Consider the following 15,625-nt stretch of genomic DNA (forward strand, 5'->3'; position numbering starts at 1 on the left):
GGTTCAGCCTAACCATAAAGCTCGACACTAAACGAGACCGGGGGTTCCAGAGTGTGTACATACGTAAGAGACAGGAGTGCCCAGTGCGAGGAGCCGAGCCAAGTTTCCACAGGCACGGCCCTTAGCAAGGCGGCGCTCAATGACATCTGCCTACCCACTTACGCAGCCTGCTCACCCACAACAGGTGGAGCCGGCGCAGTAGTGCTCTTCTCGGGAAAGGCGCCGCCGACCTGGTTAACACGGCCGTAGCGAGTAAACGCGATGTTGAGCCTACCGTAGTCCCATCTGCGGGAGAGGAAGAGGAAGGCGAAGGAGAGGACGGGGACGAGCAGGACGTCGAGGACGCCGAAGAAGATGTACGCCGGGGTCACGCCGATGCGGTTGCCGCCGTCCGAGAGACCCCAGGCAATCGGGTACAGGAGCCAGAGGAGGTTGATCCAGCCCGCCAGAAGGGTGTCTAAACGTAAATAAGGTTAGTTGATGATAGAGGATAAGGGATAGGAGGAAAAGAAACGCAGAGGCATGGGATATACATACGGTCTCGGGAGACCTCGACACGCCTGGCGGAGGTTGTGCCGCCTACGAGGGTGCTGACGGCCAGCAGGGCCCAGGCGGTAGTACCAAAGGCGTAAAATCCCCACTTGTAGTTAGACGTGGTGAAGGCGGCCACGAGGTATGAGATAACCCTTTTATTTCCTAATTAGTCTTCGAATCTTGGAGACAGCCGACAATAGGCACTTACCAGGTCCAGGATAGCGCGACGTTGTAAAGGATAGTGGCCCAGGAGACTCCGCTCAGCAGGCCGAGGGCGATGGTGACGACGGGGAAGCTGACGACCCAGTTGACGTACTCGGCCCAGAAGATCTGGCGGGTCCAGGGGTCGTCGGGCTTGTGGTTGACGACGGGAATCTCAACGAAGGCCAGGTCGGAGGCGATGGCGAAGTAGGAGATGGAGCCGGCCAGGAGCGCGATGGTGAACAGGTAGTGGAAGATCTTCTCGCCGGACCGGGCCACAAAGCTGGTCGCGTAGAAGGCGATGAAGGAGACGACGTAGATGGCCGTCACGGCCCAGAGCCAGTCGCTGCCGTTCACGCTCAGCTGGTCGTCTCCGCTCGGGAGGTTGATGTTCAGAGCATCGTTTGCGCGATGGAATAGGATCGCCATTATTGAATTAGGTAAGTTTAATAATTATAAGATTGGTTGGTATTCCCTTTCTACTAAGCAAGCCTAAGGGCGTCCAAAGAGAAGCAAGTTCACTTTCAAAGTGAGATAGGGGAAAGGGGGGCTAGATCTGATATATAAACTTTGGACCACGGTGTTTTCGGTGGTTCGCCGAGTAGCTGAGATATAGGACGAGTAGGAAAACAGGGCGGACGAGGCTCATATTAATACATGCATGCATACATAGGAGAAATGCCCCCTCTCGGCCCCCTTGTGCAGACATCGAAGATCGAATGCGGTAGAGTAGCACTCTCGCGACGGTCGGAAGGCCGGCGATTGGCGATGACTCAATTCTATAAAGCCCCCAAAAGAAATTATTCATACATACATCACATATTAACGCAGTCGATGATTAAAGCCGAGACCCGCACGATGTATTTCCCTAGATGATCATATGATCCAACCACCACTTGTTCACAACTCGCGGATGGAAGCTTCCACAAGGCCTCGCCCCTCCTCCCCCTCCCAGGCAAGGTAAGGTGCGAAGCGGATCAGGACGGGATATCGTGGTGATACGTTTGTGGCATGGGATGGATGGGATTAGACCAACAATTGAAACCTGTGTACAAGGAGTTACCCACTCGGGAACTATATTCGGAGCTCCAAACCTGGAAGACTAGGTAAGAAAAAAGAAAAGAAAGGAAACGGAAGTCGACGGGACGACGCGATGTCAGAAGATCACAAAGAGCTAAGCTAGGTATTTCTAGGTTTGTATGTACTTAGATCGACATAATACAGTTCCGAGTATACTGTGCCTAGGTATGCATGGCCGGTTTCTCTACATACCCAGTACCTAAGCCAGCACGGTTGGCGATCTAGGTAGGTAGGTATCAGCCCTAATGTGGGGAGGCTAGGTAGGTATAAGACTCTACACTATTGAGTTGTAGTACTAGGCAAAGTACTACATAGGAATAGCTAGTGTACATACCACAGGAACGTGGCAAGCTTCAAGTTTGTGACCCCGGTGCAACCGGTGTTAGACATTTGTTGAACATGTAATGAAAAATCGGCGAATATAACGCCGTGGTGTCCGATTGTTGGTCAGGTAACGGAAGAGACGGACAAGAGCTGATCTTACAAATTACCTAGTAAGTAAGAAAGCTGGGATTGGTTAGGTAGATGAGAGAGTGATTCTTCATCAGAAGAAAAGCCTAAACCGACGGCCGGATATGGTAAGCAAAGACATGGTACCTAGGTAAGTAACAATAAAAACCTATAACTACCTACCATTTGTGAGGAATAGCAAGATTGGTGGATCGCTTCACGGCAGCATCGGATGAGATTGCACAAGACAAGACGCACTACCTACACTAGGTTACACATTTCGAAAAACTGACGATGGTTCCACCGAATGTGCTCGACCACGTTCTGTCCGAAAATGGCAAACATCTAGGATTAGGTGCTACCATATGTATGTATGTATTGTGCATAGTGTACACCAACTTCTGGCTACTAGCCTAGCAGCATCGTGAGAACAATGCCGGCGCTTGCAGGGGGGGTAGCTCCCCTCCTCAGCCCCGACGAACGCCGGTAGGGCCGTATATACATAGCTAAAAATGCAGAGTGGCGTCGACTTGACTTGACGTGATGTGACGTGATTGTAATCTAGATATTGAAAGACCAGACTAACCACTCGATCATAGATTTATATTGTATTATCCACTTGGAATGTCCACGTATATAGTGTAGGTACGTAGTATAGAACTACCTACCTACCACTCTCCTTCATCGGTATGTGCTTTATATAAAAGCAATTACCTAATAAAATACAACCTCTTGGCCTATATAGATGGTGAGTGAAGTGAAGTTCATCATTACCCTACAAGCCAAGGTAGAGAGGTTGTTAAAGATCGATGAAGAAGGGGGGGGGGGGGGGGGAAAGGGACATTGACCACTGAGAGCCTCAACATGTCTCAAAAAAATAATAAAAAAATCCCTGCAGAGTCTCTCTCCCGCAGCTCCTCCCCCGGCTTTTACGGGAAATCCACAGCCAATCCATCGGCGATGCTACGCTAGTTATGCTTGTATTAGAAAAACGATCGACATTTGCCTGTGTCATGCCACCAGGCGAGGTTTTTTTTTTCCCTTTTTTTCTTTGTTCTTCTTTTAGGTTGCAAAACTACCTATACAAGCCACCCGTCGAATCATCTGGAAATAGAAAATTACAGAGAAGGAATCGATCTAATCTAGAGCTTGTTCGAACCTCCCCTGGACGCCACAACACCGAGCCAGAAACCCCGAAACTCCGTGGGTTTATTACCTACTGCTTCGGCCTCCACCGACGAGCAGTAATATCTCAACTTGGGAAAAGCTGTCTGTCGTAGGGCAAGTATGTAGGTGATCTATATACCAAGTACATAGCTTGGGCATCTTTTACAATACCTAGGCATGATCTCGATTACCAGACGAATGCCATCCGTACCTAAGTGAAAAGCGACGTCAAATGTAATACACGTCCTATCCTACCCCTTCACAACATGGCCGTGGCCAACCGAACGTCGCGCACGCAACCCCAAATCCCCAAAGAGAAGAGATGGCGATCCAATTACGCAAATGCGAACAAGACACCACATTAACTGTTTCCTCCCCCAACGATCCTCCTCTCCAATCTTGATCCATGGGTGCAGCTTACAACACCTGAATTACCTAGCATACATATGTATACATACCTAGTACGTAGCTCCTCATTCCCATCGTTGACCTACCTACTTGTGTAAGTAAGCATACATACATGCATCCATGTGTTGCTGAGACGCCCGTGCCACCTCCACCTCCAGATCGACTACCTAGTAACTATGTAGAACTACCATCTAGCCTGCTCGCATAAATAAACATGGGGAATGCGGTCGCCAAATGGTGCCTACATACTAGTCTACCGTGACGAGTATTGTATTACTAAGTAGGTATGTAGTAACAACGCCCAGCAAACCAAGTCTCTCGTGTCACCCACGCCGTGTGCACCATTGGCTCACATCCAATGTTCATCCGCCCGGTGAACTTGGTCCGGGCTAGCTGTCGTCGCCTCCTGAAATCCCAGCGCGTTCATGCATCCATTGTCTGCCGTGTGCTCTCAAGCAACACCGGGGGAAGGGGAGGGTAGGTATTAGGTAGGTACATGCATACGGTAAGCAAGATAGATGGAAAGGCAAACGGATCGATCATTTTCATGCTGACAACAACGACAGCACTATCATACTATCCACAGAACACACGTTCGCCTCGCGACGGGTATAAGTTTGTATGGCTCTCCTGAAATGCCAACGCGCCAACTAAGTAGGTATTGATTTGCCTTTGTAGCACCGCCGATCCATGCAACCCCCAAATTCTCTGTTGTGTGTATCCGTCCATTGTATTCGTCTTTTAAAGTTGCTACACACCATACTATTACAACCGCGTTCCGTACCATAATTTCTAAACCCCCTTTCTTGTTTCTGGTAGGGGGGAAATTAACAGTTATTGGGGTTAATGCGATGGCTTCATCTGCCATACCGCCGACTTTGCTCGCTCGCGTACGTCGAGCTCATCGTCGTTCCTTTCGAGTGCCTCCAGTTTTGACAAGAACCCCAAGTTCTTGAGTTCGAGGGCCCTCTGTGAACATCCAGGTCCATCGCTGGCGTTATCTTGCCATGTTAGGTTGTTGATCAGGTGGCATAGGGCAACTCGCACTTCCCTGTCGTGGCTGCTGAATAGCTTTGCTAGCTGCTTGAGCAATTCCGTTTGGGATACCACAAGTTGTCGGTGACGTGGTATACTAGCTGCTATATGGACTAGAATATATATGACTGATTCGATAGTCTTGGCTTGGGGAGGAAGAATCCGCGTCTCGCTGCCCGAAGCGTCTCGTCGGCCTAATGGATGGAGGACCTTAACTCGTAGTTTAGCACTAAGTATGTCAAACAGTCGGTCTTGTCCCAAAGTGTTGAACAGATAGTCAATCATCTCCGTCGTGTCATTTGGCGAGTCGGCACTACCACTGGAATGACCACTTTCGATCAGGTTGCGGATGAGCCCGAGACCTTGCTCTTGAATGGCCATATCGTCATGCCTAGCCTTCCGTATGAGACTCGACTCAGATTCGCGCAGCGCTTCTAGGCGTGTCTCGGCGAGCCGCAGTATACGAACATTTGGATGGGCCCGAGGGGTGGGCGTCTTGTAGAAAGACGTCGATAGCCAAGCCCGATCGTGGTCCTCGCCGATGCCCATGTCTATGTCTTCATCCATATCGGTTGTCGTCTCTGGTCTTTCACTCCTTGCCTTCGTAGACGCAGAGAAAAGGGCCTGATCCTCGGTATCGTCGACGATCAAGCGGACTAGCCATCCAGATTCTAATTCTTCTACGCATCTCTTCTTCAAATCAACACTAGCCGAGTACACTAGGTGCTTGAGAGCCCACAGGGAATTCAATCGTAAATCGGCACTATGAGAATGCGCAAGCTCACAGAGTGCCTTCAAGATCCCGGCTTGAACAAGTGACTACAAAAGCCTAATTAGTATGAGTTGAATAGTTTCATCTCTGCTATAGCACTTACTTCTCTCATCGGACTAAAGTCCATGACCAGATTACACACAGTTGCAGCAGCAGCTACCTGTACGTCTGTATCATGCCATTGCAATAGCTGAAGTAAGGGGGCGTACACTGTATTATCGACCAAAGCCGTCCGAAGAATGCCAACTGAACGAGAGAGCATACGAACTGCATAGCAAGCTGCTAAAACAACCGAGACTGGATTGTTATGGCTTGGGGTAAGAGATTCGACGATGCGAGGAATTACGTCTTGATCAACGACTGCCTTCCGATAATCGTCTTTAAAAGACGCTACCGCACCCAAAGCCCGCAGTGTGCTTTCCTTTACCTTGGTGCGATGGACATAACACCGGTGCTGGCCTTCTTCACCTAGCCGGCACTCAGGCCGTAGTTCGGCCGCCGACTCCGGGCTTTTGCGTAAGGACCATGATTTGGTAACAGGGGGTGGTGCATCGTAGCTGTCTTTGAGTAGTTTACATATTGTTTTAACTGCATTGCTATTAAAAGCAGCTTTCTGTAGCAGTTCACTATCAGTTATGAGACGGGCCAATATAGCAGGTGCCTCCTCGACAATTTTGAGTGTAGAAACGGTATCATGATTAGAGGAGTTGTAGTCGATATCCCTCAGCTTAGTCTGGACGTCGTTTAGCATGCTCAAAAGAACGGGCACGACAAGAAGCCCTAGGTCAGCTTCTCTTGACTTGTAAGAAAACCCAGCCTTGAAGAGAGAAGCCAAGACAGAAACGGCCATCAACATCTCAGTACCATTCGTCGATCTGATCAAGGTAAGAAGCCACGGTATCATAGGACTTTCAGCTTCTTCACCCTCGATATCGTTTGTCGAGGTGTAAGTATCGGCTGAAGGAGTTCGTGAGGCTGTGTTACTGGGGAACCTGGATGCGGACCGCTCATTGCGACTCGAACTTTCTCGTAATGTATTTGATGGAGAAGGTGTGGTATATGTAGACTCTTGGGCCATACGGGGAAGAAGAAGGCTCATAGGTTCGAAGTTCAAATGTTTTGTCGGCCGCAGTCCAGGCAGTTCCATAGAGCTAGGATACGATTGCGGTTCAGTTTTGATTAGGTGATCGACATCGGCTACAGGGAATATAGCCAGAATGGAGGGTGAGTAGAGAAGCTTGCAAGCTCGGTATGGTGAATCGCGTATAATAGAAGCAATTGCACCTAAAATACCCTCCAAACTCCTAGAGGTTGGGGCAGGTTTCGGTATGTAGTTTTCTAGACCCTCCATCGCAGCGATGATCTCCGCCCTCGGTATCACCTGTCCTTGGGCAACTGCGAAACTTGCTAGCTTCGTGGCAAGCGCGTCAAGGATCCCACTGCTGACCAGAATCGACTGGTGACGTTCCTCACGGCAAAGGTCCTTTATAAGGTGGGACACAATGGTGATCTGGGCTTCTGCGTTGTGCGTACTGAGAGATAGAACATAGTAGAGAGACGGTACGTGGCTATCGGAAAATAACATGTCGGCGAGGTATTCTAGAGTGATTGGCGAAGATGGAGAAGCGTATGTAGCAGTGGCAGCGACATCTCGCAGGACTCGGAGAGCAGCTAGGGCAATCTGGGGGTTCTCATTTTGGAGGGTTGAACGGCTCAGGACTGCAGGCAACACATCCGCCGCGTGCATCGGAGAGAGGAATGATGGACCTGCTGTAAGCAAGGAAAGTTAGCCAGCGTCGTAGCTAAGACGTGACAAGATACCACGCAGAAGATATTTGCTTACCATTTGCAAAGCTGCTAAGAAGCTGTAGAGCTTGCAACTTGGCATTGTCCTCGTCGGTCAATATATCTACGGCCAAAAACGGAGTTTCTGGGTTCCTCTCGCCCGCCTCAATGGCACCCAAAGATAATATTCTGACGATAGGAAGAAGTATGCCGCGTTGAAGCCATTCTTCCTTTCTTTCTATGTGACCGATTACTTGATTCTTCAAATATCGTAAAGCATCGGTTTGCTCGGGCGCACTAGCATCAAGCTTTGCTAAGACGGACTCCGGATCAAGAGCCATGGATGTTATGTGCGTGGCCGTGGCCGTTAGGTTAATACAGAGGTGTGGTGAGGATGGAGGATTCAAGGCGCAATGTTGCGATGGTCGATGGTCGATGGTATAGGGTGGAAATTAGAGAATTGTTGTCGATAACGACGTTGGTCGCGAACATGAACAATGAAGACTTCAAGGTTACAAGGTTGCAAGGTTGCAAGGATAATATGTTGTACGGGTACCTAGATACTTATTACATATTACATACCCCAGGGAATTGATGATTTGAAGTTGTGCTGCATATCATTGATGTACATACAATACAATAGTTACATCCATAGTAAATAACTACATGCATAACGCCACTGTGGCAGTGACATACTCCTCGCATTTACAGTCAAAGTTGTCCCGCTACATACTAGGGCCAAATAATGAAGGAGAGAATTACTACGAGTCTGTATGTTCACAGGAAATCATGATGTTGTCGAACAAGCTGTATGTAATAGATACACCGTTGACCTCGAGTACATACTTGTACATACTTGTACATAGTTATTAATAGTTGTTATTACAGTTCACCAACGTCAATGTTTATTCATTAGATTACTAACCTAACCTTAGATGCTTGATGTCGGTATGTTGTACAACATTGAACATTCAATGTTGAAGATAAGATATACATAAAAGTTTCATTCTGTTAGAGTTTAACCTTTGTAATAATTGTAACCAAGAAGTAACTACATGTACTACTATCAATGATCTAGGCTTCTTATCATCATATCGTTTGGTCATTCAGTTCCTGGTTTTCCACTAAGGCACAAGATTCTGTTCCCATGATAGAAATTCAAGGTCAGCCAAGAGACTGGCTTCCCTGCATTTCGAGGGCGTCGAGAGACATAAATATTTGAGTATAGTATTATGCTTTTTTAACTCTCCACGATAGTAGATATCGAGAACTTATGTAGGTACCTACTATACTATGTACTATCTTTTGGGCCTAGCAATGCTAGCATCTACATCGGAGTCTATCCATAATCTGATTCCATATGCATTTGTAGCATGCACCTTTGCTAGGATAAGTGTAGATACTAAGTATTGAATGGGTTAGGTATGCGTTGGCTCTCCTAAATCACATCAAAACGTGGGCATATATCGCGTTTCTGAGAGGTACAAAAATGTTAAGTACGAAGTACATAGTAGCACTTAGTTACACCTTTTTAGATCAATCCACCCTTGAACATTTTAATTCTCAGGTGCAGACTCCTGCAGAGCGCAATCGGGGTATAAACTTAGCCAATCTTTTAGGTCCACGGGTATGATGATGGATCACTTTAAAAAGTAAAAACCTAGAACCTGGATGGGCGGTGGGTGAGTGCAGTCACAGAGTAGTAGTAAAGGTACCTACTACCTACATAAGATATTCCCCACTTGGTTCAAGTCTTGGCCGAGCAAATCAGCAAGAGCAACAGCCGCAAGCTCACTGAAATTTGCCTTCTCTTTTTCTCTGCATCTGGTGTTTTTCTTGGCTTCCAACTTCCTTAACCAATTCTCAATTCTCAATTCAATTTTCAATTCTTCTACAACCAAGAACTTGCCGTATGAATTATGAGTTCAAGCATGTCCCACCACTGCCTCTGTCACATAAATGAAGGACTGAATGCTTATTCGTATAGGTAAACCGCATACCTAGCACTGAAATACCCTGCCTATCTAGGTACATATCTACCCACCTAGGTAGATATCAGGACGGAAACCGGCACAGCACCGAGGTTGATAGGTCAATACAAGATCAAGAAAAAAAAAGGGAATCCTTTTTTCCCCCTTTTCCTTTTTTCTGACGACAAAATTCGCAGTTCTTATGAATGTCCCAAATCTGGTGCAGCCTAATAAGCAATCTCTGCGACTCCATTTTCAACGCAACTGAGACATTATGACGCCTCAGAAATCATGTTAACTTCGTCGCCAACAATACCAGGAGCAACAAGCGCATCACCAAGGACTTTCCATTATGCAACTTCTCGCTCACCCCGCCAATCCCCTAAGATAACGGTGCCCTTACCGCGCCGCCAATCTAAACCCTCACTATCACGCTCCTCGCCCTCAGCCGCCCTACGATCACCATCTCTTTCTCGACCGAAACAATATGTTGCAGTTGATGCCGCTACGCAGTACTCGCCAATGGAGCCCTTCGATCCCATGGTCCCCCTACGAGCCGCCTCCGTGTCAGGTCCGCGGATATCTAGCTCCACAGCCACAACCATAGTGTCAATGTCGAGCCAGCCCAAACCACAGCCTGAAGCCCCAGAAAATCCCGGGCCAACCCCATCACCCAATCGATCTGCGAGCACTCAAGCCCAAAATCAGGCTTTCCCACTTTCTCCTCACAAGAGGCGCAAATCGCAAGATCCAGTTACGCCCTACCCATCTTCGTCGGTAGTGGCATCAACCCAAGCGAATTCCCCCAAACGATCGAAACCAAACGAGCATCCTCCCAAAGTGCTGCCTCTGAAATATGAGTTCTGCGATGTGGAGGATATAGTGATTCTTATAGCAAATATGATAGGGGAACTCATTGAAACCAATGACTTGATCGCGATGAAAAGTGGTCAACTTACCCGTTTTCACTCCAGGTACTACTTACGCCCCCACTATTTCCAGTGACGGAGCTATCATGTTAATCGTGTTATATGTATAGGACAGCGCCTGGTATCTCAGTGTTGGACTATCTACAGCGGCTTGCGAAGCATGCTACGCTGACTCCCCCACTTCTCCTCTCTATGGTATCTTACATCGACCGTTTATGCGAGTACTATCCGGACTTCACGATTAACACACTAACTGTACATCGCTTCCTAATTACCGCCGCAACAGTGGCAGGGAAAGGGCTCTCGGATTCATTCTGGAATAATTCCTTCTACGCGCGCGTAGGGGGCGTTAAGGTAGCCGAACTGAAGATGTTAGAACTTGAATTCCTTACCCGCGTGGATTGGAGAATAGTACCAAACCCGGAAGTTCTAATAGTCTACTATAAGGGCCTCGTTGCGCGGTGTAACGGATATGTCCTGGAGGGTGAGCAAGCCTCTTCACCCAAGGAAGGAGATGAAAAGGAGGAAACCAAGGATTCATAGACGACAGGAGTGAGACACGCCAGAGATGAAATGAAGCTGGTAGGATGGTAATAGCAGGTGGATAATGACTTGCTCAGGATACTACACATCGATAGGTATCAAGAATATTCAATCTAGGAGTTTTCTAGGTGGGCACGGGTTGCATCTGGCGCTATGTGCAGGGGGGGGATTAGGTTCAGTAAAGTTGGCTTGGTTATTAGAGAGGCCAATAACGATATTTTCGACATTGGTAGAATCGTGGGCATACCCATTTTGTAACGTTCATAGCGAAGCATGAGGTTTAAGAGGAGGTCGAATTGATATTTAGTACAAAAGTCTGCAAATCAAAAGACAAACGAATATAAAATGTAAACTGACGAAACTCTACAACTCATATCAAATATATACAATATATGTAGTTATATATATATATATATATATATAAAAATACTACTATCGAATAGTATCGATGTAGGTGTTCGGCTGAGCGCGATGAGCCTTGGTTGTTGAGGCTCAAATAAGCCCCAGATAGCCCTGAAGATTGCTGATCAAAAAGCTACGTTATTAGTAGCAGTCAGGTAGGTTAGTATGTAGGCTCGACCCTACAGGGCCCTAAAAAATTGGGGTATTAGCACCCAACCCTGCCAACAATAACAATTCCAGAAACAATAGTTAGTTAACTACCTGCTCAAATAAAACATCAAGTAACGACAACTTATTGAAGCAACCCCCCCTCTAGCTTTTATAACAACCTTACCTACTTACATCGAACTTTAATAACTAAATCCAAGGAGAAATTAAAAAAAAAAGCAATATCAAGCAAGGCCTATGAAATTCTCATCGGCTTTCTCGGGCCTCGCGGCCCTGGCCCTCGCAAGCGTAGCCAAGGCCGCCGACCGAACCGCCGCCATATACATCCAGCCCGTGTCGCCCTCGCCCACCGCGCCCTCGCTGCTCGCCGAGATCCAGTACAACCCCGTGATGGCCGCGTCCGACGCAGAAATCCTCTCGTACGAAGCGCCCGAGATACCCGCGGACGCGCGGCTGGTGCGCGTGGGCGTGTACGACCCGTCGGCGAAGCGGTGGGTGTCGTCGACGTCGGTGGCGTCGGTGGACAACTTCGGCAAAGGGTACTCGCCCACGCTGATGCTGTCGGTGGACGGCAAGGGCGAGGTGTTTGGCGCGGCGCTGCGGGGGGTGCGGATCGATGCGGGACAGACGAGGGATTTTGGCCCGCAGGTGCTGGTGTTGGGCGCGGCGCCGGGGAAGCAGCCTGAGCTGAACAGGCCGGTCGTGCTGTCGCCGGAGGGAAAGAAGGCGGAGCCGGAGGAGAAGTCGTTTATTCAGAAGTATGTGCTTGCAAAACCCACTCCTATTGTCGTTGTCGTCGCGCCTTGGTTATCGTACCGGCATTATTGGCGGTGCTTGTTTGAGTTTGCTAACTGTCCTCTGCAGATACTGGTGGTTGATAGGGATAGTCGTCATGCTAACGATGAGCGGAGGAGGTGGGGAGCCGGCCAAATAATAGACTACTGCTTTATGCTTGCTGAAGCGAGTATTAGAAATACACTTTGATGTTGTTTCTATTCCTTATAACTATTTCTGTGCTTTCTCTACTTGTGACTACCTAGTGGTGCTCTCTGGATTTCTGGTCTGCTGTATACTTCGTAGTACCTAATCTCATGGATATCCCAGAAAGTTTTTATAATCCTACATAACTACAAGTTGTACCTACGTATGTTGTATTAAATAATAGATTTGTGAGTCCCAGTGTCTATTCCCAAGTCTCAATATTAAAGTGTTACAAAGCACAGTTTCGAGTGCTCAAATTACAATACAAAAATAACACCTAGGCATTATCAAACTGCATACTGGTTCAATGTTGGTGCATGTCTAGTGCTATTTTGTACCTAGTGCCCAGTGCCCACGCCACGCAGATGCCACGCAGGTCGGCGAAAAAGGCAGCCGATGCTACTGTGTATGGTAATTTGTTCCTCTTTCCCTGTTAGCTTTCCAGTTTCCCTTCTTTCAAAAGGCGGTCAATCAATTGAACAGGCAGAATTTGCAAGCCATACCCATAATAGACTAGCCCCCTCGCTTTTTGCTGGAGACGGAAGCTGCAGCTTGCAGCCAACCAATAAACACACACAAGTGCAAGCACCAGTGGCAGCAAGTGGTAAGTTGGCAGTGGTACCTGTTTTTTTTTTTCCAGCGCGCAAAAAGTCACAGAAGTACTTGAACCTTTCCACCTTTTTACGACTTTCAACTCCAGCAGCCAATTGCGCCAATCTTGCGATTTCCCATTTCAACCATTGATCAATCGCAAAGCGTTCCATTCTCCCTCTTCCAATATCTCCAACTGCTACACACCCTAACACACAACTCTTATAACCCAGTTCCAATCACCAAAATTCACAACACAAAATGACTGAGAACGGCGCCGCCATCCCCGGAAAGGCTTCCGCCACCGGGGCCGAAGACGTTCAGGCTAAGGGCAAAGGCAAGGCTGCTACAGCTGAGCAACCCGTCGACACCGCTATGGACGAGGACGACGATGATGATGACGAGGAGGAAGAGGTACGTTGTTACTATTTTCCCAATCTTTTATTTCATTTTACTTAAGCTAACAATAACTTCTCTAGGTCGAAGCTGGTAAGCCTTTTTTTCCCCTCCCATAACGAGTGATGGTCCCACTATGACCCAAATACTAACATGCCCTTCTACGCAGGTGACGAAGATGCCGAGGACAACATGGATGAGATCGATCTTGGCAACATCGTCGATGGTGGTCGACGAACCCGAGGCCGTGTCATCGACTGGGCTAAGGCTGCAGAGGAAAACCCGGCCGAAGATGACGATGATGAGGATGAGGACGACTACGAGCCCGCGGTCGAGGAGGCGGCAGAGGATGACGGAGACAAGATGGATGAGGACTAAATCAATTCGTCGCCTATTACTTCCCTCTTCACCATCCACTCGTTGGATACAGGACTCCAACTGGATCTAAGCCAAGTTGCCTGTCAAACTCCAAACTCGCACCGCCGCCATCAACAACATCAATCATCATCACTCTCTCTCCCTATCTCGGTGTTTAGCTGGCTCGTTCTTATGATCATACACGCTGTTGCTTTTTCGCACTAGGTCCTAGGAAAAACATGTTCCGAGCATGAATGGAATGCAAATGGAACATATACATAGCAGCCCAGTAGCTTAGATTTACCCAAATATTCGACTGGCATTATCTGGCATTATCTGGCATTATCTGGCATTATCTGGCATTATCTGGCTGGCATCGAGCTCAGATCCAACCCGTCGTGCGCATGAATTTCAATAAATGAGCACAATCCTATCCTATCCTAGTTCCGTATCATGTTCTCACACGTGAGGGGGTAATACTTTACGTAAACATTAACTATTTGATAACCGTCGTTTTATCACGTTTGGCCTCCCATACTCAACATCTGCCCCCGTCTAGCTACCCGGGCTCAACGAAGCCGTTCATTATAGTGACCTACATACTACTAGGTACTAGCACCTAGTTTAGTACTTTAGGCAGCATGAAGTGTCTAAGTAGTTATACCATAGGCCGCTCTAACTTCCAAGGTTCTTCATACAATGTAGCCGAGGTACTTAATCTAGTAGGTTAGTAGGTTAGTACTATGTATGTATGTATGTAGTAACAGAGTTTTACTCCCCCGCCTCAGACATAACTATGTCCTTGACGAGTACTGTAGGTACGCCGAGGCCGAGGGTGAGGGTGAGGGTTAGGTATGTAGATCAGCATGTCTTGCTTGCATGTCCAGGTGGGTAGTTAGGTAGTTGTTTTCTCCTTCCTTTTAACTAGGTGTGGAAAAGTAAAGGTGGAAAGCAAGCAAAGGCAGCGGTGTAGAGAAAGGAATGATAGTAAGACAGGTAGGTAGGTAGGTATGTATAAAGCACATTGCAATGTCAACATACCTATTGCTGTGGCCTCTGTCTATCATAGGTAGGTATCTACCACATGGAGGGTAGGAAATGCAACTCCAGCCAGCCAGCCAGCCAGGAATTTCGCCGATAGGTACATACATAGCGTAAGGTAGTGTAGGTTGAAGATTCCACGCGGAAACCCCAAGCACCCCGAGCCAATCAGACATATGTATGTATGTACCTCCATTTGCCTATGTAGGTAGGTATTGTGCCCGTGGTAGAACTGCGACCTTAGCACCTAGTATATGTGTATATAAGTCACTACCAACTACCAAGTACCAAGTAAGAATATTAAAGACTTCAATGTTATAGAACTCCAACCTAGCTAGCTGACTACCAGCCTACCTATTAACGTACTTATTCAGTATTTTGTCACCACGGCACGGGAAGAAAAAAGGGGGTGGGAATCCATCCTATCTCATCAACGAGCAGATAACTCCAAGGAGAGAAGAAAAGTCACCACCAAAAGCCAAAGACTAATACGAATTACAAGACAATAAATGATCCAGTTGGGACATTGATTTGCCTATCAAGTGTGTACGTAACCTAGGTTCCTAGGTATGATACACACATATTGTACATACAGGCCTTCCAAGACACATATGCTACCCAGCGGTACGTGCTATAATTACATTACAAAACACAACTCCCCTCTTTCCTGACCGAAACGCCATGCTTCATGCCTCATGCCTCATGCTATCCTAGTATATGCAGTGCGCCAATCCATATTCGGTACAAAAGCAAATAGGGTATCAAACATTTTGTGCAATATTTCCCTTTGGTTTTCAAAACCCCTTTGTAACTTC

General features: G+C 47.5%; 5 protein-coding genes across 5 annotated transcripts; 3 read left to right on the forward strand and 2 right to left on the reverse strand.

Moving 5' to 3' along the window:
• Positions 1 to 158: 158 nt before the first annotated feature.
• On the reverse strand, positions 159 to 1,164 carry GGS25DRAFT_519246 (family A G protein-coupled receptor-like protein; the record flags this gene model as incomplete). Its single annotated transcript, XM_049263667.1, has 3 exons — positions 159 to 457; positions 538 to 686; positions 743 to 1,164. The coding sequence occupies 3 exons, from the start codon at positions 1,162 to 1,164 to the stop codon at positions 159 to 161; spliced, it is 870 nt and encodes a 289-aa protein (XP_049118714.1).
• A 2,961-nt stretch (positions 1,165 to 4,125) lies between these two features.
• GGS25DRAFT_529889 (ARM repeat-containing protein) lies at positions 4,126 to 7,773 on the reverse strand (the record flags this gene model as incomplete). The annotated part of the gene is made up of 3 exons (XM_049265325.1): positions 4,126 to 5,694; positions 5,751 to 7,417; positions 7,491 to 7,773. 3 exons carry the CDS (start codon positions 7,771 to 7,773, stop codon positions 4,684 to 4,686), a joined length of 2,961 nt encoding a protein of 986 aa, XP_049118715.1. The 3' UTR covers positions 4,126 to 4,683.
• Positions 7,774 to 9,092: 1,319 nt separating this feature from the next.
• On the forward strand, positions 9,093 to 11,297 carry GGS25DRAFT_480752 (cyclin-domain-containing protein). Its single transcript, XM_049260108.1, has 3 exons — positions 9,093 to 9,361; positions 9,420 to 10,376; positions 10,442 to 11,297. The coding sequence occupies exons 2-3, from the start codon at positions 9,694 to 9,696 to the stop codon at positions 10,872 to 10,874; spliced, it is 1,116 nt and encodes a 371-aa protein (XP_049118716.1). The 5' UTR covers positions 9,093 to 9,361; positions 9,420 to 9,693; the 3' UTR covers positions 10,875 to 11,297.
• Positions 11,298 to 11,450: 153 nt separating this feature from the next.
• GGS25DRAFT_480754 (uncharacterized protein) lies at positions 11,451 to 12,684 on the forward strand. The gene is made up of 2 exons (XM_049260109.1): positions 11,451 to 12,202; positions 12,309 to 12,684. Exons 1-2 carry the CDS (start codon positions 11,682 to 11,684, stop codon positions 12,376 to 12,378), a joined length of 591 nt encoding a protein of 196 aa, XP_049118717.1. The 5' UTR covers positions 11,451 to 11,681; the 3' UTR covers positions 12,379 to 12,684.
• Positions 12,685 to 12,879: 195 nt separating this feature from the next.
• Positions 12,880 to 14,140, forward strand: GGS25DRAFT_480755 (histone chaperone domain CHZ-domain-containing protein). Its single transcript, XM_049260110.1, has 3 exons — positions 12,880 to 13,430; positions 13,496 to 13,505; positions 13,582 to 14,140. Exons 1-3 carry the CDS (start codon positions 13,278 to 13,280, stop codon positions 13,788 to 13,790), a joined length of 372 nt encoding a protein of 123 aa, XP_049118718.1. The 5' UTR covers positions 12,880 to 13,277; the 3' UTR covers positions 13,791 to 14,140.
• The last annotated feature ends 1,485 nt before the right edge of the window (positions 14,141 to 15,625 follow it).

Source organism: Hypoxylon fragiforme (assembly GCF_022984875.1).
Source record: "Hypoxylon fragiforme strain CBS 206.31 chromosome Unknown GGS25scaffold_3, whole genome shotgun sequence".
In the NCBI taxonomy this organism is placed as follows: Eukaryota; Fungi; Ascomycota; class Sordariomycetes; order Xylariales; family Hypoxylaceae; genus Hypoxylon; species Hypoxylon fragiforme.

Coding starts and splice junctions, on each gene's coding strand:
- GGS25DRAFT_480755 (XM_049260110.1), top strand. CDS start 13,278: ATGACTGAGAACGGCGCCGCCATCCCCGGAAAGGCTTCCGCCACCGGG.
- GGS25DRAFT_480754 (XM_049260109.1), top strand. CDS start 11,682: ATGAAATTCTCATCGGCTTTCTCGGGCCTCGCGGCCCTGGCCCTCGCA. Junction 12,203..12,308: donor GAGAAGTCGTTTATTCAGAA/GTATGTGCTTGC, acceptor TGTCCTCTGCAG/ATACTGGTGGTTGATAGGGA.
- GGS25DRAFT_480752 (XM_049260108.1), top strand. CDS start 9,694: ATGTTAACTTCGTCGCCAACAATACCAGGAGCAACAAGCGCATCACCA. Junction 10,377..10,441: donor CTTACCCGTTTTCACTCCAG/GTACTACTTACG, acceptor TTATATGTATAG/GACAGCGCCTGGTATCTCAG.